This window comes from Leopardus geoffroyi, chromosome C1 (genome assembly GCF_018350155.1).
Source record: "Leopardus geoffroyi isolate Oge1 chromosome C1, O.geoffroyi_Oge1_pat1.0, whole genome shotgun sequence".
Taxonomy (NCBI): Eukaryota; Metazoa; Chordata; class Mammalia; order Carnivora; family Felidae; genus Leopardus; species Leopardus geoffroyi.
In genome coordinates, this window is record NC_059328.1 from 120546308 (window position 1) to 120567465 (window position 21158).

General features: G+C 44.1%; 1 protein-coding gene across 1 annotated transcript; it reads right to left on the bottom strand.

Annotated features, from left to right (window-relative positions):
• Positions 1-1768: 1768 nt before the first annotated feature.
• Positions 1769-20786, bottom strand: DDX18 (DEAD-box helicase 18). Its single transcript, XM_045479562.1, has 14 exons — positions 20557-20786; positions 18727-19026; positions 15541-15681; positions 13782-13917; positions 13324-13424; positions 13005-13204; positions 12795-12909; positions 9825-9964; positions 8321-8482; positions 7864-8016; positions 6634-6747; positions 5073-5129; positions 4525-4702; positions 1769-3476 (listed from the first exon to the last, which is right to left on the bottom strand). The coding sequence occupies exons 1-14, from the start codon at positions 20639-20641 to the stop codon at positions 3334-3336; spliced, it is 2025 nt and encodes a 674-aa protein (XP_045335518.1). The 5' UTR covers positions 20642-20786; the 3' UTR covers positions 1769-3333.
• Positions 20787-21158: the final 372 nt, after the last annotated feature.

The following is a 21158-nucleotide window of genomic DNA, read 5'->3' on the forward strand; positions in this document are numbered from 1 at the left end:
TTGGGGGATCTGGAGGCTTTGGCTGGAATGAGGAGGGGAGCCATGGTTGTTATGCTGACCTACAGTGAGAGAGCCTCTTCCCACATAAGCCATTCAAACTCATGGCTGCTTGCTCTGGAAAGCCCGAGTCTATGTGTCTCCTCTGGGCCACCCAGTTCGTGCAGGACTAAACATGTTAACACCAATTCCTGTATTGGGCATTCTCCCTTTGCAAGATGAGAATGTTAAAAGGTTTAGTAAGAGGCTGTAGGTGTATGGATGTCCCCAAAGCTACTGGTGGCATGAAACCCATCCAGAGGTTCTTCTGCCCCACCAAAGGCCTAAGTCACAATCTCCTAGAAACGAGGGATGAAAATCTTACAACATCTTGGTTTTTGTTAAGCCAATCTTAAGTCAAACCAGTATTTGGGAACTCCAGTTCCTGAAGAGAGACCTACCTTCTACAGACAGAGAAGGTTCCATCACCTTCCCACCAGCTAATGTCTACCAGAATCCAAGGATCTTTCAGCCTCAGAAACGGCTGGAATCTCTATCGGCATCCATCACACAACTTAGACAATATTGCAATTGTCACCTCTTTACCTTCTCTATACCGTAACCAGGTTCGTAAGAACTCATCCTGTCCACGAGCACCTAGCAGGCTTTCAATTCATGACAACCTAGGGTTATCCAAAGACACAATTACCGCCTCCACTAACACCCAGTACAAAACAGAGTAGCCTTGAAAACGGCTTTCATCTGTTTGACAGTTGCCTTAGGAAAGTGCTGCAGAATAGGAATGCTTTCCAAAACCTGGGTCAGATCATAATTCCAAGGCACTGGACTGCCAGAAATCCTGCCTGTATTTTGCCAAAAGGCTCAAGCTGGCTCAGGGTTTTTGGAGTCCCGGTACCGATGCTACCGAACGGCAAACCTTTCCTGTGGGACACACTCGACAGCTAACAGGAAAAGAGCTTTGCAGCAAACATTCTCCTACGCACTTCCGTGAGCTCATTCAATTCTCATCACCTTATGTTGTTCTGTTACCTCCTTTTACACAGACCTCTTAACAGACCTAGAAAGGAGGCACAACTGGTATCTGAATCCAGGCACTCATTTTTAAGCACTACATATTTTTCAACAGACAAGATCCTCTTTGGGTATTTTGAATTTGGCTTTATTTACACCAACATGGGCAGTTAAGACAAAGACTTAGATAAGGAATGGCGTATGGTCCCTGAAAGCCCAGAGGACCCAGAGATTTCTATTTGCACGAGTGATCTGCTTGGCTCCCTGCCCATGCATGCTGCCTGCCCTTCCTGGCTGAAGCCACTTAATCCCATTTGTCATGTTACCAGCCCCACACATGTCCCCAGCGGCTGCGCTCTCAGCACATAAGCCGAAGGATCCCTTCCTCTTGTGCACATGAGCCCTGTACACGGTGCCGCTCTGACTTCCTATCGGATTCTAATCACTGGCTCTCTCACATCTGAATCCCCGCCAGGCTGGTCAGGACTGGCTGTCTGGAGGCCCCTCCTCTGGCCCATGCTGCCAGCAGATCCTCCTGACTCAGCAAGTACCTGAAATGAGCCATTACCACAGAAGGAACAATCTTTCCACCTTCTGTTTACGTACTGATCTCACGAGATCTCTGTAGACTGACTTCTACTCATAATGGAGGTCAACCACGGCACAACATATGGGCACAAGACCTCTGTGACCAGCAGGTACCTACAACCTTGGTGTAGGCAGACCGAACGAGAGATAACAAAATGTAGTATAAAGGAAATACAAAAGTGACATAATTATTTAATGACACAGGAAAATAGCAGGTTATGAAAAAAGCTGGTTCCAATTGGGGATAGAGGATGACTTCACTTCTGATAAAAAAATGTAAAAGCGTGTATACAAAACACTGGATGAGTACGTACTAAAATACTGACAGTATTTACTCCTGCTCTGGATTAAATACTCTTCCCTTTGTTTTTGTGTATTTTCTGAGACAGGACTATGTCTGAAACAAAAAAGAAAAACAAGTTACCAGATGTCTTACAGGAATAGTTATTAAAAGCCAGGAGTCCAGCGGTCAAGGCCTGAACCCCAGGGCAGCTCGAGCCATGGGGCCAAGGGGCCAGGGGTCGAGTCCAGATGCAGAATATCACTCTTCTTTTTTACTCCTGGGGATGCTATTTTTATCAGGCTGTTTCTTCCACATTTGACGCTCTCAATGTGCTTATTTTATTAGGAGCCTATCACTATTACCTGGCGTAACAGCAAAATGACGCTAAGCAACTTTAGTTTCAAATTGATAAAAATCTAATAACCATTTTTATAGTTACAAGATGCACTGGAAATAAGACATAGGAAACACGCTGGAAATCAAGAGCTCTCGTAACAAAACCCCCGCCAGACTAAACCCGTCTCTGCTGCTCTGACCTCTGTTCATTTCCAATTTTCATCACAAATCTGTGTTTTGTGGATCCGAAAGGGGCTATTTTTCTCAACAAGATGCTCTCTCTGCCTCCCTGATACTCTGCAGAGTCGGAACGGCTCACCAAAATCCAAACCACCTGAAGCAGAGCCAAGTGAGGTCTATCACCACTCTGCCTTTTTGAAAAGGTTTTTGCTAAGTTATCAAATGGAGAATAGAAGAGTATTACACCTACACTGGTGTAAATGAGGCTCAAAGATCTGATTCCCTCTGCTCCCAACAAATGTTGGGAGGGCTGAGGGTGCTTTATTCAAACAACAATGTCAAATAGCCCAAACTTCTCACTCTTGAAAAAAAGAAGGGCAACAGCCACAGTTTTAAAATCTGGCCTATTTAAAAATCAATGCCACCTTTGACCTAAGGTGCTTCCTAGCCACAGCATTTTCAGGGGAGGTCAAGAACTATGGTTAAAGTCCGAGAAACAACCCAAAACAAACCCAAGTAAGTGGAGACAATTTTCTGCATCACTACCACCAGCACCTGTTCAGAGTATCAGGTCACTGCCTTTTACAGCAGGTTGGTACAAAATCCGTGCCGTGAAAATCCTCAGCCACCCGGAGAAAAAGGTACAAAAGGAATTATATTAAAACAATGACAAACTTGGAGGAAAAAGCATTAAAATATTCCATCCAAAAGATCCTTTGTTTTGCCCTTGAGCAACCTGAAAAAATGAACTGTGTTTTATATCCCCAAGTAAGAGAGGTATTTCCTGGAAGCGATCAGTGCCCAGCGCTTGCAGCCCAAGTCCATGTATACTCCTGCTCGATCAGTCCCAATCCTGAAGCCACAAAAATTCCTCTGTTAGAGAAAGGGAAAAGTCCATATCAGGACGAAGCTACTGAGGAAGAGAGGAAGGCGGGTCGTCAGTGGGAGAACTGCCTGCTGTCAGATGACTTCCTGCTGATGTGTTTGAAGATTCTGGACTTCTCGACTTTCCTGGCTTTCTGGTAGCCGAATCCGCCGCCGCCTCCTCTCTTCTTAAGCTTGCTGTCATTGCTGTTCACGTCTAAAGGCGGATGTTAAGGGAATCAAGCAACGTGCAGATAACCAACTCCCACCTAACATCCACACAGAGAACGAACCAGCGTGTCTACCGCTCCTCTGCTGCCACACCCCCTCCCTGCACCATGAAAATGTCAACATAAGCCTATGTGACATTTCCAGGAAGTCTGGAATGGCCCCTTGATGTGGCCTAAAATTAGCAGCTATGACTTTTAGGCCTAAGGTAATGGTCCTGTTAACTGTGTTCTCCACACAATGAAACCGAAGACAATTACTTATAAGGAGTCCAGAGGTAAATTAGCAAGTTTACAAACCACCCTCGGGGTCAAAACAAATGACTTTCACCTCTGTTCTGACTGCATTCAGGAATGTTATAGCTGACTGAAGGAGTCCTTCCTTCCACATGATTCAACAAGCATTCATCACGACGGACATTCACGCACTGCCTACGATGAGGCCGGTGACCCCAAATCTTGTTGCCTCGGGAGTCCGTGCCAGAGCGTTAGCTGGCCTCACTCTAGCTGGTTGTTTCCTCCGCGGAAAACGCGATCAACCTCACAGAAGCAACTGGAGGGGTTTCCTTTGCCTTTTACCCCGAGTAGCACTTAGATTTTATTTTCTTTTGCTAATCTTGCAACTTCCTTGTATGAAATCCTTCAATGGCTCTAAGCGGATAAAAACTCTGAGGTCTCATCTCCTGTCTTCAGCTCCAGGCTGGTTTCCACAGACCTCAGATCTCATACAGGGAAGCCTCACAACCACCCAAGCCCTGCAATTTTACCCCTCTGCATTTCTCTCTGGCCTTCACTGTTGGCCAGTTAAACTCCTTTGTTTTTACAGGCCAAATCACAAGCTGTCTTGTTTCTGGAATCCCCACTGTGACAACTAATCCCGGCCTACTTTGTGCTAGCCCTGACAAGCAGTGACCAGAATGCATTCCCGGGCTTCCAGACCTCAGGCGGAGCACATACCAAACCAAGTGCTAGGCCCGAATGCCCCTGTCAACCTTCTGTCCCTTAGTTCCTGGATGAATTCCTAACAACAAAGGATACTCAGATCAACGAAAGGAGGCACCTTGAAACCAAAGGACAGAGCAACCTGAGGCAAATTTAAGTTATTAACGTTAAAGATCTGTTTCAGAGAGTGAGAATCATATGCTCGAATGTAGGACTTATACGCTTCCTGGGCTGACTTATGAAGGAAGTAGTTCTTTTCAATCAATTTTTCAAGCTGAAAAGAAAAAAGAGACATCAGTGTCAATAATAATACAAAAGCAGACTTCCTATATATTATTAGAACAAAACCACCCTATAAAAAAACACATGTTCCAAAACACCTGCTCCAAGTTTCGTAATATGTGCAAAACCAGGATGGGGGAAGAATAATCTCCAAGTTCTTGTAAGGTATGAACTGGAATGAGGCGGGGAACCCTGGAATGTGGTAACCAGCACAGCAAGAACCCTAGAAGAACATGGTTCAAACCACTGGTTTTATGGAAAGGGGAGACTCAGAGGACAACTACCAATGAAATACTATAAAGGCAGTGCCCCGGATAAGGCTACCTCTTACCCACAAAACAGAAACAAAACACAAAGCGTACCTGAGACTGAATGTCAGAAATTTTGGACCAGGAAAACTCAAATTCACTTAATGGAACCTAGAAAACAAAAGCATGAAGATTAGTCAACCAGGGTAGATCAACGTTGAGACTTTCAGACGAACGAGCAGTGCCAAGTGTCCCACGAAGAGCCAGGAAAAGCCGGGGCCGATGCAGCTGAGGAGGAACTGAAGAGAAGGACGGACAACCAGGCCTGTGCAGCAACCTCACCACAGCTGCTCCTCTGGTCTCCCGAAGCCAATGGGAAAGTCTTACCTTCCCTCTGCTAACTTCACATGAACTGTGCTGGGGAACCTTCCTGAAAAAAAGTCAAGGAACTGGACAGGGACAGTGGATCCATGAAGCCCTTTTCTACGTAAGGATCTCTGGATGCCCCATGAGGCAGCCTGATGCTTCCAGTCAAAAGGACCGCTGGTTCCTCCCTCCGTGTCGGGAGAGCTGTCCTGGCCGCACACTGTCCTTTGTGATGGCCGGAGGTCGTGATGACCACAAACTCCTACAGGAAGGATCTCTCACCAGCCGTCACTTACCAGATAACTGCAAAAATGGCAGACCTCCGAGAGTGCTAGAAAAATAGCTGCCCCGGTCCCACCCTGAGCCTGTAATCTTGCAGGGAGCACAGGTAAAGGATAAAACAGCTGGACGAGCACAGGTGCTGTGGAACACAAACGCCAGGAGATCAGGGACGGCTTCCCAGAAGACAGCACAGCTCGCTGAAACCAGAGGCATTCTAGAGATCCAGGCAAAGAGCATTCCAGAGAAAAGGTGCAAGGGCCATTTCTGGAAACTGCACGTACGTGCAGGGTAGAGGAACATCCACCTGGCAGGACTGTGCCAAGGTGGGGCCAAATGTCAGGAGAAGGCCTGACTGGTGTGCACAAGACTGAGCAAAAAAGAGGCCATTCGGGATTCTAACAAATTCAGGTTTGGTGGATGGAATGAGGCCAGAGCTAGATTAGTGTGTGTTGTGGCTCAGGGTGATTGGACACTGTATAGCGAAAATAAAAACCGCTTTCCAAAGCAGAAGGAAGAAAGGCAACCAGCAGCAGCCACAATGGAGGGAGGGGAAGGACAGTGGGTTTAGGGTAGAAGCTGTTGTTTTAGTGGGAGACCAGAGATGGTCACAGGAGAGACTGGAGGTAAAACAGAGTCGACGAATAGAAGACAGGAGGAGGAGGAAGAGGCAAGAGTGAATGGAGTCTGGGTGAAAACGACGCTACGGCAGGGCAGCAGGTGGAGGCGACAGGTGTGACGCAGCTCAGAAGGGGCAGAGGTGGTTTCAAACAGGGCTCTAGGCAAAGGGATGGCACCAGGAGACACGACAAGCACGGTGGATCAACAGAGGCCCAGGGCTGTGCTTGTTTCAGGCCAGCCCCGCATCACGGTCACCTGCCCAACCGCTCTAACTGTTCCCACAGCAGCAGTGACTCCCGACACCTGAGACCCATCCAGAAATGGTGCTTAAGGCCATGGGCACTGGCACACAGCTCCTACCAAGAGGGATCTGTTCCCAGCTTAAGATTTTCCAAACTGGTATCTTTACCTTGGATTGCCTCAAGTAACGAAGGAAACCCAATTCTTCAGGGCGCAAAATGAGCAAGGCCTGCCCTCTTCCGTTCAGGCCTCTGGCTGTTCTTCCCACACGATGAATATATTCCTGTGGTGGAGAGAGAAGAACCTGAATTAATACACCAACTTCCACGGGAACCTGTTTTTCCAGGACTCGCATGTGGTGGACAGAAGCATGTCAGCACATCTGGATGAAAAGGTGCTCCTCCCCCGGGACCGTGCCGCACGCCCCTTCCCCATGTCCCCGGCTTCCGCATGCACCATCACCAGAGAGCTAACAGGGCAATGACCGAGGCTGACACTCACTGGTCACTGGACATGATATTCACATTAACTCTATGATCTAAGAAAAAATGACTATTTTAACTTTTTCAAAATATTTATTTTTGAGAGAGACAGAGCGTGAGCAGGGGAGGGGCAGAGAGAGAGGGAGACACAGAATCCGAAACAGGCTCCAGACTGTCAGCACAGAGCCTGACGCGGGGCTCGAACTCACGAGCAGCGAGATCATGACCTGAGCCAAAGTCAGACCCTTGACTAAGTGAGCCACCCAGGTGCCCCCAAAAATGACTATTAATACTAAGTGTGCTTCATCTTCAAATAACTTTTTGAACATGTTTTGATGCTACGTGACGATTTACATAATCTATCTCTTGTTGAAAGTATTTAATAAAACTTATTTTAATACATAAGCTACAAAATCTTCTCTATTTCTGGAAGCAAACTTTATTTCCTTCTAAAACCAGTTACCGCTCTTAACAGACCATTTCAAGTACGTGAATTCCTGACTTCAGTCTCACTGAGGCCTCTCAAATCTTGCACATCCACTTTGGGTCAGCAAAAGCCCTAACCACCATCAGCACCAGAGAAATACTATAGTCAGTATACAATAAAAATAAAACATGCCTTGAGGGGCGCCTCGGTGGCTCAGTCAGTTAGGTGGCCCACTCTTGGTTTCAGCTCAGGTCATCATCTCACGGTTTGTGAGTCTGAGCCGAGTTGGGCTCCATACCCACAGTGCACATCCTGCTTGCAACTTTTCTCATGTGCGTGCTCTCTAACTGAATAAATTTTTAAAAACACATGACCGGAGTAACTAAGGGGTAAACCTTTGAATATGAAATACAGTTATTTCTCAGGGAAACTGGGATGTTTATTCTTTAATGTATAGCCATTATGGAGAAGCTCTGAGGATGCCAGTTACCTTGGGGTCATCTGGAGGGTCATATTGCACAATCCAGTCGACTTCAGGGATATCCAGCCCTCTAGCCGCCACATCTGTACACAACAGTATCCCTGAATCTGCATTGCAGAACTGGAAGAACGTGGTTGTACGCTTATTCTGCTTCTGCCTTCCCTAGAATCGAATCAAAACATCCATTAGAGCTGGAAACTTGAGGTCATTTCTGGGAGGTCTGGAGGTACAACCCCCAAGCTGTGGAACTATTAACATACATTTCAATTTCACTCTCTGGCCTGTATTCTATTTCCCTAAGTGGATGGTATCTCTTACCCCTCTGTGGTCCTCACCCCTCTACACCCAGCAAAGCTCCCTCCACGTGGGATCGTTCCAGATTTACAAAGAGCGATACTGCAAACCCCACAATCCATATAACTTGGTAACTGCAACTGTGCTAAATAAACTCATGATAATCACTTACGTGAATGGCCAAGACAGGCAAATCGATGTAGTTCAGCAACTCGTAGTGGTATTTCACGGACATACAGGATGAAAAGAAGACCATCAGTTTCTTCTTCCGATTCTTCTTAAGGAATGTAAACAGGAGGAGGAATCTCTTTTCGGAGGGACAAACAACATATCCCTAGAAGTGGTCCAAGTGAACAGGTAAAAATATTCAGACGTTTGCGGCTTTATGAACCAATACGATTTGAGGGAGAGCACATATACACATCACATACTGCACCATCATGCTTTACGCACAGCAATTACTATTTCCGTTACAACAGAGCATTCCTAAAATGAGACTAATTTTAGTTCTTTTGGCTCCTTTCACTGGGTGCAATCACTAGATACTAAATACTTCTCATATTTCTGAGATTGCAGACTTCTGCTTACCAACAGTTTGTGCAATCATGACACGGTAACATCTCTGCTCATTGGGAACCCTCAGAGCATATCAATGCTTCATTTTTAAAAAGGTCCTTAAAAGCAAGATCTCAAATAACCATAGCCTAAGTGCACTGTCCTAAACAACATAACAAGGCTGACTGAACCTATTTCTTAAAATACACAGCCAACAAAAAGACCTTAAGCTAGATTATTTGAAATATTTTATTCATCAAATGACTCGATCTTAAGGTTCTATTTTTTTTTTATGAAAAAAATTTTTTTTACTATTTATTTTTGAGACAGAGACAAAGCATGAGTGGGGGAGGGGCAGAGAGAGAGGGAGACACAGAATCAGAAGCAGGCTCCAGGCTCTGAGCTGTCAGCACAGAGCCCGACGCGGGGCTCGAACTCACGGACTGTGAGATCATGACCTGAGCCGAAGTCAGACGCTTAACCAACTGAGCCATCCAAGTGCCCCTTTATTAAAAATTTTTAATGTTTATTTATTTTTGAGAGACAGATACAGAGCGCAAGAGGAGGAGGGCAGAGAAAGAGGGAGACACAGAATCCGGAGCAGGCTCCAGGCTCCATGCTGTCAGCACACAGCCAATGCGGGGCTCAAACTCATGAACTGCAAGACCATAACCTGAGCCGAAGTCGGTGGCTTTATAGTGAGCTGCCCAGGTGCCCCTAAGGTTCTATTTTTAATCCACCTAGTTTGGATCTGTCACCTCACTTCCAATTTTTCACAGCAGGGCTCCTGAAACCACCCTCTCCATCTGCGAAGTCACCTTGCATCTTAGAGCAAAGTATTAAATGACAATCACTTTTTTTTTTTTAACTGCATGTGCAGTTGGTGGTGATTAATGTCTCCCATGTGGGAGGCAATATTTAAGAGACAGAATAAAGAGAGCTGACCATATTATTCAGAGTTTAAGATACTTGATAGATACCAGGAGAGCCAGCAATCCAATACCCAAGTTTACTATATTTGAAGTAAAAGTTCATTAATCCATCTGCTTTTGGGATGATCCTCCAAACAATTACAAGGGCACAGAGATGAGCCGTAAATGTAAGATGTAGACAAAAAGTACCTGCTCAAGACCATCCACTGTTGCATTAGCTTTATCATCATCAACACCGACGTACAATGGCTCCTTTTTCAAAGAAATCCTTGCCAAGTCTTCAACTTTTCGAGTTTGTGTGGCGGAAAAGAGCATGGTCTGCCTGCGAGCTGAAACAGATACACGTAAAAATAACCCAAATGTTTCAGGGAATTTTTAGAACTGCCTCACAACCAGAAATGCTGAGGAGAACTATCAGGAATGGGACATGTGGCATCACTACAGATGTTAAGGGAATATCACGAACAACTGTATGTCCATGAATTTGACAACTTAGATAAAATGGAGAAATGGCTAAAGCTCACTTGAGAAGAAACAGAAAACCTATATAGTTTTGTAGTACCTATTACAGACATTAAAGCCAAAATCATCACATAAAGGAAACTCTAGCCCCAAATATCAGGTGAATCCTATCAAACATTTAAGGAAAAAATATTACCAATTCCTCCCAATCTCTCCAGGACTTGACGAGTTTTTACTTCCCAATTCATTCTTTGAAGCCAGCCATTACCCTGATACCAAACCCAATAATGATTCATGAGCACAGATGCAAAATTTCTGAATAAAATTTTAGCAAAGATGAATGTAGCATATAAAAAGGATAATGCATCATGAACAAATGGTGATTACTCCAGGAATGCAGGGTCAGCTTCATGTTTAAAAAATACCAATACAATTTACTTTATTAACAAATTTAAAGAAAAAACATCTAATCATTTTATTATTTTTTTTAATGTTTATTTTTGAGAGAGAGAGAGAAACAGAAAGAGAGAGAGACACACAACGCGAGTGGGGGAGAAGCGGAGGGGGAGGGAGACACAATGCAAAGCACGCTCCAGGTTCGGAGTCTGACACAGGGCTCGAACTCACAAACCATGAGATCATGACCTGAGCTGAAGTCGGTGTTCAACCGACTGAGCCACCCAGGCGCCCCAACATTTGATCATTTTGATAGCCACGGTAAAAGCATTTGATAAAATTTAACATCTATTTTTTTAACTTTATAAAAAATTTATTTTGAGGGAGAGAGAAAGCATAGCTGGGGAGGGGCAGAGAGAAGGAGAGACAGAATCCCAAGCAGGTTCCACGCCATCAGCGTAGAACCTGATGCAGGTCTCGAACTCAGACTGTGAGATCATGACCTGAGCTGAGATTAAGAGTCAGATGCTTAACCATGTGCCACCCAGGCGTACCATTAACATCTATTCCTTATGGTGATGTTACTGTTCTGTTTTATGCTGTTACTGCAATTTCATTTTCAATGGTTTGGAAGCCATTTTTGTGATGAAGAAATGCTCATACTGTACATTATCTGCAGCATGCCATTCTGGATTAATAAAAGTAGTTTAGTATGTGCAGATAAACAGAAAAAAATCTCAGCAAACCAGGAACAGAAGCAATCATCTTCATCCTCCATCTGGTAAAGGGTATCTACAAAAAAATCTACAGCTAACATCATACTTAACGGTCAAAGACTGAATGCTTTCTTCTCTATGCTCAAGGGTAAGACAAAAGATGTCTACTCTTGCCACTTCTACTCAGTACTGTATTGGAGGTTCTAGCCAGTGCAATCAGGCAAGAAAAAAAACTAAGAATTTTATTTAGTTTTCAATTTATAGAGCGCACTTATGTAGAAAATTTAGTGGGTAGCTTCATCTGGAGGGTCATAATGAACAATCCAATTGAATATAGTTAATTACTTTGCGAGATACAGGACCAATACACAAAAATCAACTGCATTTGTGTATACAAGCCATGAACAAGTTCATGTTGAAATTTTAATGAAATACTCAGGGGTAAATCTAATAAAAGACATGAAAAAAATCTATGCACTGGAAACTCAAACACTGTTGAGAGAAAATAAGGAGCAAATAAATGCAGGCAAACCTTATTAATGGGTTGAATGATTTAACAGTCTTCTACCAATGATCTGTATTTGGTACAATATCAACCATGATCCCAGAGGTTTATGGGGTAGAAGTGGACAGACTGATTCTAAAATTTATACAGAAATGCAAAGGGGAGAATAGCCAAAAACAATTTTGAAAAAGAACAGAGTTGGGGTTAATACTACCTAGTTTCAAGACTTATAGAGAACACGGAACCCACCTACTGCTGATGGGAATGTAAAATGGTACAAGCTAAACACGCACCAGCCACCCCGCTCCCAGGGGTGTGGTGTACTCATTCGATGGAATGCATCTCAAGAATACAAGAAAGTACTGCCACATGCAACAGCTTGGATGAATCGCAAAAGAAACCTGACAAAAGAGTTTTACCGTATGATTCCATTCATAACTCTCTAGAAAATGCAAGCTGATCTATAGTGACAAAAAGCAGATCAATGGTCACCTGGCAGAGAAGTGTGTGAGCAGCTGTTGGAAGCGGTGAGGGTGTTCCTTCTGAAGGGGGGAGGGAGGGATTATTACTAAGGCACACAGAGGACTTTTGTCCGTTATGGAGATGTTCACTGTAGCAATTGTGGTGATGGTTTCATAGGTGTAAACATGTCAAAACTCACCAAACTGAATCCTTAAAATATGTACAGACTGTATCAATTATACTTTAATAAAGCATTAAAAAACAAACCATGATAAACGGAATCACGGCCTTATTACAGATATATGGAGTTCTAAATGTTACAAATACTATGACTGAGGTATGTGACACATTTGTGGTTACCTGGGAGATGTTCGGTTGCGTGAGAAAAAGAGATGGGGTGGTGGGGGCAGACGGGAGTGAGAAATACCTCAGAACTGTCTAACTTACGTTATAATCTCTAAAATGGCAAAACCACCGTATTAAGTTACTGCTAAGTCTGACGCTTGTCCCGCAAGCGTCCCTACTGCACTTGGCTGTATTAAAATTCTGGCATTAGGAGGAACCCTCTCTTGCTCCCAACAACTACTTTGCAAACCCTCGCAGATATTACTGACTTACTTGGCAGAAGTTTAATAATTTGTTTTAATTCCTCTTCAAACCCAACATCCAAGATACGATCAGCCTCATCAATAACCAGACACTGGAGATTTTTATACATAAACCCTGGGGTGTTCTACCAAGACAAAGGCAAAGAAAAACGCGTTAGCCGTGAGGTTTATGTTTCACACAAGACAATGAGACAGGCGCCTCATCATAGTGTTGTCTCACCTGCATATGGTCCAGGAGACGGCCTGGTGTGGCCACAATGATGTTGATCCCATTACCAAGTTTCTGTGCTTCAGCGGATCTGTTGCTGCCACCCATTATCAATCCGTATGTGTGAACGTGGTGCGTCATCAGCTCCTTGAGAACGCCAAAAGTCTGCATGGCTAGTTCCCTAGTAGGTGAGAGAATAAGAACGCCTGTTCCTAAAAAGCAAAAAACCATATACGGTAAAAGTCGTACTGGAGGTACTGCCAGTAGTCAGTAACAATTATGATAAACTTCCAGTTAGATATTGGCAAAAACGATCAGATCAGAGACTCACCATTCCTAGGCATGAACTTTAACTTAACAATGAGTTCAACTGCAGGAATGAGAAATGCCAGAGTTTTACCACTGCCTGTTTTTGCAGCTGCTAGAAGATCCCTAAATATTAAAAACGGAAAGGAAGAGAGAGATATTTAGTCTCCCTATTGAAAACCTACCACATACCATCACATTTTAGGCATTAAAGCTAGAACGTGAATAAGAAAAATAAAGTCCCTAGTTTCTTTATCACTAAAATCAATCACAAGTTAAATACCTGGGAAATAAGATTTGTGCTATAAAACAGAAATGAACTCTTTTTTTTTTTTCAAACACCAGTAACTTAGACTTTAATGAAGCGTGGATGTATCAACCCAACACAGTGCAAAATCCACAGAACATACTGGCATTTTCTTTCCAAACTACTAGCACTAAAATAGACAGCAACGCCCAAACATCAATCAATGTTAATCATACCTGCCTTCCAGAAGTGGTCGGATACTTTTATGCTGAATTTCAGTCATGTTTGTAAAACCCATTTCTTTTATTGCCCTCAGAGTGTTCTCACTGACAAGATCAGTAAGAGAAGCAAATGAAGTGTCCTCAAAAGCTCCTAAGCAAAAGACATTTTATCATTAGTAAATTTATCTTTTTAAGTAGTTAATAGTGCTACAGTTACGTAATCAGTTTTGCTGTTTGAAGACATTTCTGGGTGGGAATCAAGCTTGGAAGAGCTTCTTCTAGTGAAAAAGACTAAACCCCAACCACTGCTGTGTAATACTAAGACAGAGACCCTTACTTTTGAAGTTTCTCCACTGCTGATGGCTGTGTGAAGTCCAGAACCCACATCCTAACAACAGTAAAGGATGGAGGGGGGATGTAACCGAGGGACTTGTATGAAACGAAAATGCGAAGGATGGCGGTGGTTCAGAGGAAAATGAAATGTTTAAACAATCTGTTTAAAATGTGAAGGCATCCAGCATAACAAAAATGGAGTGGAAAGTCAGTCAAAAGAGCTGTTAATCTCATTCCAAAAGGACAACTGAGAAGGTCAGCTATAGCCACACGCCATTTAGACTGAACCCACATGTCGCACGTGCAGTGGTGCTTCAGCAGGGGAAGGCATCAAAATCACCTGGAGTGCTCCCACCCCATACATGCCCCTGCTTATTAGCCAGGTGCTGTTCAACCTTGCCACTGCTGACATTTTGGGCTGAGTAACACTTTGTCCCGAGAGGCTGTCCTCTGCATTATTCGATGTTCTGCAGCCTCCCTGACCTCTAGCCACTAAATGCCAGTAGCCTGTCTCCAGTTCTGAAAACCAAATGTGTTGATAGTCAACCTTGACGGTGTGCCCGGGACGGAGGAGGTTTATGGGATGCAGGACCTCGAATGCTACAACTGGTCAAGTTCTGGGTAAACCGGCACGGCCTGGTCACTGCCCTGGTTGAGAACCACTGCCATCATCTTTGCAATTTTGATTAGGCCAGCCTGGGGTTAGGCTTCAACATTTTAACAACTAAAAAACCCAAACCAAACAACTCAAGTAACCCCTAGACACTTCTGGTTTGGAGCAAGCGATTCTAGTCTCAACTCTCGACCTTCTAAAGAAAACAGAGGCCAGAGGACATTATGCTGGCAAAAGGCCGACAATAACACGACTCTCATCCTTCCTTATTTGTAACTGGGCAGGTAGCAAACCTCTGATCGCCAGACTTCTGGGCCAATGGCTTTCCTACTGCAAAATGGAATGAGCTTTAGAAAACAACAAACCAGGGGTGCCTGGGTGGTTCAGTCAGTTAAGCATCTGACTTCGGCTCAGGTCATGATCTCACGGTCCAGGAGTTCGAGCCCCTCCCTGGGCTCTGTGCTAACAGCTCAGAGCCTCGAGCCTGCTTCGTATTCTGTGTCTCCCTCTCTCTCTGCCCCTCCTCTGGTTGCACTCTGCCTCTCTCTCTCAAAAATAAATAAAACATTAAAAAAAAACAAAAACCCAAAGGCACAAAAAACCCCAGAAGCTGTTTCTGTGCACATCAAAATATTTAGTGTCAGGAATGCAAGTAAATGAAGAACTAAGGCGCACAGTGTGCAAGATAAAGCAGTAGCTGGCTGACAAGTATTTCTTGTCAATACTCACTTTTTCTAGGTAAACTAAAAGTCACAACTGAAATTTCAAATGCTCTAATTCAGAAAGGCATGGCCTTTTTCAGGTCTCTCTGGACATCTGTGAAGTTACCTGTCAGTCCCAGGGGTAGGCTGGGCACCTCAGCGTCTTCTTCCTGATCATCTGGCTTCTCCACATGGTTTTCTGTCTCTTCAGGCGCTTGTACATCTTCCTCAGACTCCCCCTTGTCTTTGGTTTTTGCTTTTTTGGTATCTTTGGTTATAAATTTTTGTTTAAATAAAAATTTTTGTTAAAATAAAGATAGCAAATAGGATCACAAAATAAAAAGACACGTAACGCAAAGAGACATGTTCTTGAAAGCTTAATACATTTCCAGTTTTAATTCGCTAAGAACGTCTCTCCTTCATGATTTTCTTTGATTTAAAAACACAGGGGGACAATGCAGGTTTTCCAACAAAACTATTTTTTAGGCTGGGGCGCCGGGGTGGCTCAGTCGGTTGAGCGTCCAACTTCCGCTCAGGCCATGATCTCATGGTTTCATGGGTTTGAGCCCCAAGTCGGTCTCTGTGAAGACAGCTCAGAGCCTGGAACCTGCTTCAGATTCTGTGTCTCCTCTATTTACACTTCCCCACTTGTGTTCTGTCTCTCCCTGTCTCTCAAAAATAAATAAATGTAAAAAAATAAAAAAAAAAATAAAAAAACAAAAAACCCCCCACTATTTTTTAGGCCTATTACAGCACCTTAAATGACCAAGACATTTTTGACAAGTTGAACAACTCAAGTATATTAATCACATCAAGTTCCATATATTTCACTGAGGGAAATAAGGGCTGTGATTAATGTTTCGTTATTTCAAACGCTTTTAAAAGCCCTTATTTCTCCTTATGCCATTAAACAGAAATCTTCTATAAAAGCTAACTTTGGCTTAAAGACGAGCAGAAACCCCAAAGGCTCTTCAGGTTACTACAGAGAGTGCAGAGCAAGAACAATCCACTTAGTTGGGGGACAGAAACTGGCAGCTCCTTGAAATGAAGTGGCCAAGGGAAGAAGGGTTAAAGCCTACTGGCATTTCACTTCTACATACACCTTTCATATAGGGTCCCCAACTACCCTTCCAGCCTTACCCCCCATCACACTCTTCAATGGTCCACTCTGGGTCAAATGGGTTAACTACCATGCTGGGCTTTTACAAATGTATGGTAGCTAGTTATGCTAGTTAGAACAGAATTGACCTGGACCAGAACTCAGGACGTTTTGTGATCCAGGACTGGCCTCTTCCTTGCACCTGACCACCAACCTTCTGGGAAACGGTCAACCCATGGGCAGTGTGAGGACAGGTACGCCATGTCTGGAAAACCACACAACTCCTTTCTAAAGCTATCTTCTTTTTAACATTTATTCATTTTTGAGACAGAATGTGAGCACGGGAGGGGCAGAGAGAGAGAGAGAGAGAGAGAGAGAGACAGACAGACAGACACACAGATTCTGAAGCAGGCTCCAGGCTCTGAGCTGACAGCCTAGAACCTGTGTGGGGCTTGAATCCACAAACCGTGAGATCGTGACCTGAGGTGAAGTTGGATGCTTCACCAATCGAGCCACCCAGGCATCCCTGCTCTTGTCACCTTTAAATAAGACACTTGTCCGATGCTGTATGTAATTCCAAATTTTATTTTTGGGTAACTGTTTTAAGAATTTTTATTCACAAACTCATTTTTTAAAAAAATGTTAACGTTTACTTATTTTTTGGAGGAGAGAGAGAGAGAGAGAGAGAGCGCGCGCGCGCGCAGTGGAGGGCAGAGAGAGGGAGACACAGAACCTGAAGCAGGCTCCAAGCTCTGAGCTGTCAGCACAGAGCCCGATGCAGGGCTCGAACCTACAAACTGTGAGATCATGACCTGAGCTCAAGTTGGACGCTTAACCGACTGAGCCACCCAAGTGCCCCTATAAAGCTCCTTTCTAAAGCTCCTTTACTTCAGGGACCTCTGGGTGGCTCAGTCGGTTAAATGTCTGACTCTTGATTTTGGCTCTGGTCATGATCTCCTGGTTTGTGAGATCAAGCCCTGCATTGACAGCAATGAGGGTGCTTGGGATTCTCTCTCTGCACTCCTTCACTCATCACGCTCTCTCTTTCTCGCTCTCAAAATAAATAAAGAAACTTAAAAAAATAAATGAAACCTTTATTTCAGTTAAGATAGATGAATAAAATGTTCTAACCCAGTGCTGACAAAACTTTTTCTATAAAGACCCAGAGAGTAAAGATTTTAGGTTTTACACGCCCTATGGTTTCGGTCACCATAGAAACGAAGTAAACAAATGGAAATGGCAATGTTCCAATAAAGCTTTATTTCCAAAAGTAGGCAGAAGGCTGAATAGCTTGCTGACACCTGTTATAGTCTCCCTTGAAATCTCTGCTTGCTCATATCTCAATTAAAATGCCTATTCTTCAGGGTGCCTGGGTGGCTCAGTCGGTTAAGCATCTGACTTCGGCTCAGGTCATGATCCCATGGGTTATGAGTTTCAGCCTCGAGCTGGGCTCCTGCTTCATATTCTGTGTCTCTGACTCTCTTCCCCTCTCCTGTTCATGCTGTCTCTCTCTCAAAAATAAACGTTAAAAAAAAAAAAGCCTATTCTTCACGTAAGCTTATTCAAATATAATCACCTTCCAAGAGAAATTGGCCTCCCCTTTATCCTGGCCATTCCACTCACTTCGAAATTAACGTGCCATTTATACAGAAGTTACCTGCTGGTTTGATACATTCTGCATATCCAAAATGTCAGTAAAGTCTCCTTTCAAGAGGAGGAATTTATAATAGAAAAAAAACTGACAAAAAAATTCTTCTTATTTTAAAAGAATCATTAGTGCAAAGTCCATTAATAATAAAGGCTCAAGAAGATAGTGTGTACTAGCCCAGATTTCTTAGTGTAATTCCACAATCCTATTTGCAGATAGGTAATAAACCTAAAATACCATGCCCTAATATGGTCTGTTTAAAAGCCCAGCCAACTGTCAAAATGAGCAAGTTTCTAGAATTCAAGGAAGGCTTGTATTTAAGCGTGAGGTTTTCTTCAGTGGTAAGGGAATGTAAAAGCACACCACTTTCCAGTATCTTAATAAAAATAAAAATGTCATCCCCCGCACACTATTTCCTTTTGCTACCAGGTTAGCTCCTGGTATGCTAGTGAGTATAGGGATTCTTGCATGGTGTAGGAATATAGTAATAATAACAGAACAAAGGTACAATGGTGACCGTGCAAACTATATGGATGCCTGAAATTCAAAGAAACTGAAGTACTCACCAGGCCCAGCATCACCCACTATTTTCCTCTTTTTCTTCTTCTTTTTCTTTTTTGATTCTGAATTGGGAGGCTGTGTGGCTGCTTCTCCATTGATTATTACGGTAGATTTCTTTTTTTTTTTTTTTTTAACTTGCACGTTTTCCACTGTTTCTTTAGCCATCTCTCCATTCTGGGCTTCTGACAAGTCCACATTCACAGACCGTTTTAGAGATTTTTTAACCTTCCCACTTCCCACTGTTTCCTCAGACAGTTTCTGATAGGCTCCATTCTGCGTTTCTGAGAGGCTCACATCTGAGGCCCCTGTTTAAAAAGGGGAGGTTTCCTTAAAAATGTTGGAATTTTAAGTAAGAAACTCCACGGTGTCCATGACTGAAATGGTTTAGCTTTCATTTCCCTTTCGCGTACACTATTAAAACCACTTATGATTTATGGCGTTCTACAATAGGACAATTTCCTTTAATGAAAAATGCTGAAAAGGGAAAGCTACACTGATTTTTTAACTTCAAAAAAACCCCACATCTCTGTCCTTAAGGAGTTAAGAATCTAGGACACCAAAACTTCAATGAGGTTAAAGATTTAAACGGATGGGGTCAGCAACTGTAGTTACAAACACACATTTTAATGTCAGATAAATATATGGCTAATGGATGCACCAGAAAACACCAACAGCTATTCACACAACTACTGCTTCTCATATAACTTTAAAACATTCAACTTTAACTCTCCTAGGTAGCAAAATTCTGTTAATAGGACCACTTACTTATCATATATAAATACCTGGGGGTGCCTTTTAAAAAGTTTCCCTGTTTACATACAATAAAAAAAATAACACGGCCTTTTATACTTTAATTGTTACCTTTAAATACCAAGAAACAGTAGAGCTGTATTATTCTGTATGAATCAGAAACACAAGGGAACTTCAAACCCTGATTTCTAAAACCCACAAACCTGTCCTCTTCTACTCTCTGCTGAAATCCAAGCAGAGTAAGGAACCGCCCCCTGGGATTGATAGGTTATACAGGATCCAACATTGCCCTGGGGGTGGGGGGAGTTGATAAGTTATATATGATCCAAAAAAGGTTACTCTAACTTCAAGACTTGTGGTTCATTGTTAGGAACTTAGGCCTGCAAATGAAGAGGGGAAGAAAGGTGACTGACATTCAGGTAACAGCCTTTTCAGGCAAGTCTTTACTAAGGATGCAAATACCTGGCAGCGCTTCAGGAATTCACAACCTAAAGTTAGGACAACCACTGGACACGTGCAGACGCACTTCTAGAGGTGCAAACAGGATAGGCTCCAGGAGTCAGGAGTGGAGGTGGGTGGGAGAAGGCAATGTTATCAGGAAAGCTGTGATAAGACACTGACCTTGTTTTGAAGCGTTGCAGGCAGTAAACAGATGTGGAAGGAAGGTGCGTGGAGATGAGAAAGTTTCAGGAGTCTGATTCGAAATGGGGGCGGCGGGGGGGGGGGGGGAGATTGGGGATGAGGTGGGAGGCGAAGGTGGGGAGGGAGTCGGAATGAGGGAGATGTAAAACAAGCTGGTTTAGCAGGACGCCCGGCTGGAGACCTGGGAAGGAACTCAGGCGGCCTGCTCCTGCTCTGACTCTGTAAGGAAACCCTGAAGCTCAGAAAGATCCGGGGCAGATCCAGGGCACGGGATGAGCGGCACCCGCGCGGGACCAACTGGAGACCTCGCCAGGCTGCCTTTCCCTCTCGACAAGCACACGTGCTCAGGGGAGGCGGCCGCTCCACCTCCGGGCCGCAGGGGTTCTCAGGTGTGGGCCCCCGCAGCAACCGCGCCCCCTGCCCCCAGTCCCCGCGCATCTCACCCTGGAGCTTTAAGTTTCGCTGGCGCAATTTGAGGTTCCGTTTATCGATCTTCTTGCGCAGGAGTTTCATGGGTAGATGCGACATGTTGTCGGCGAAGCGACTCCACTGCGGCGCCACAGCTCGGCTACCCGGGTTGACGTTACTTCCGCCCCGGTAGCACGTGCGCACCTCGCCGGACCGGAAATACGCCACTGGGAACCCTTGAACACTGTAGAGCGGAAAAAAAAATGCATCTGGGGAGGAAGTGCTTCCGGCGCGTATGCAACCGGGAGCCAGGGGCAGTCTCTGCAGCGCCCTCTGGAGGAGCGGAGGTCCATCCCAGGTTCATGTTGTGTCTGAGCTGGCAGAACATTTTAGGGCCGTTGCGGGTCCTGGGAGCGTGAGCTTCCACAAAGGATACTGAAGAAATAAGGACGAGCAGAGGACCTTCTTGAGTCTCCAATTTTAGGTGCTTGTCCTCTTTGTATCCTGGACTATTTGGAAAATTGAATAAAATCTAAGTACATAAATTTCGTCCATACGTTGTGAAAGAAGTTTCCAAAGCTAAGCATTGTTAAGAGAGTCATTAAAAACAGGGTTTTGGAGGATACTGAGAAGCTGC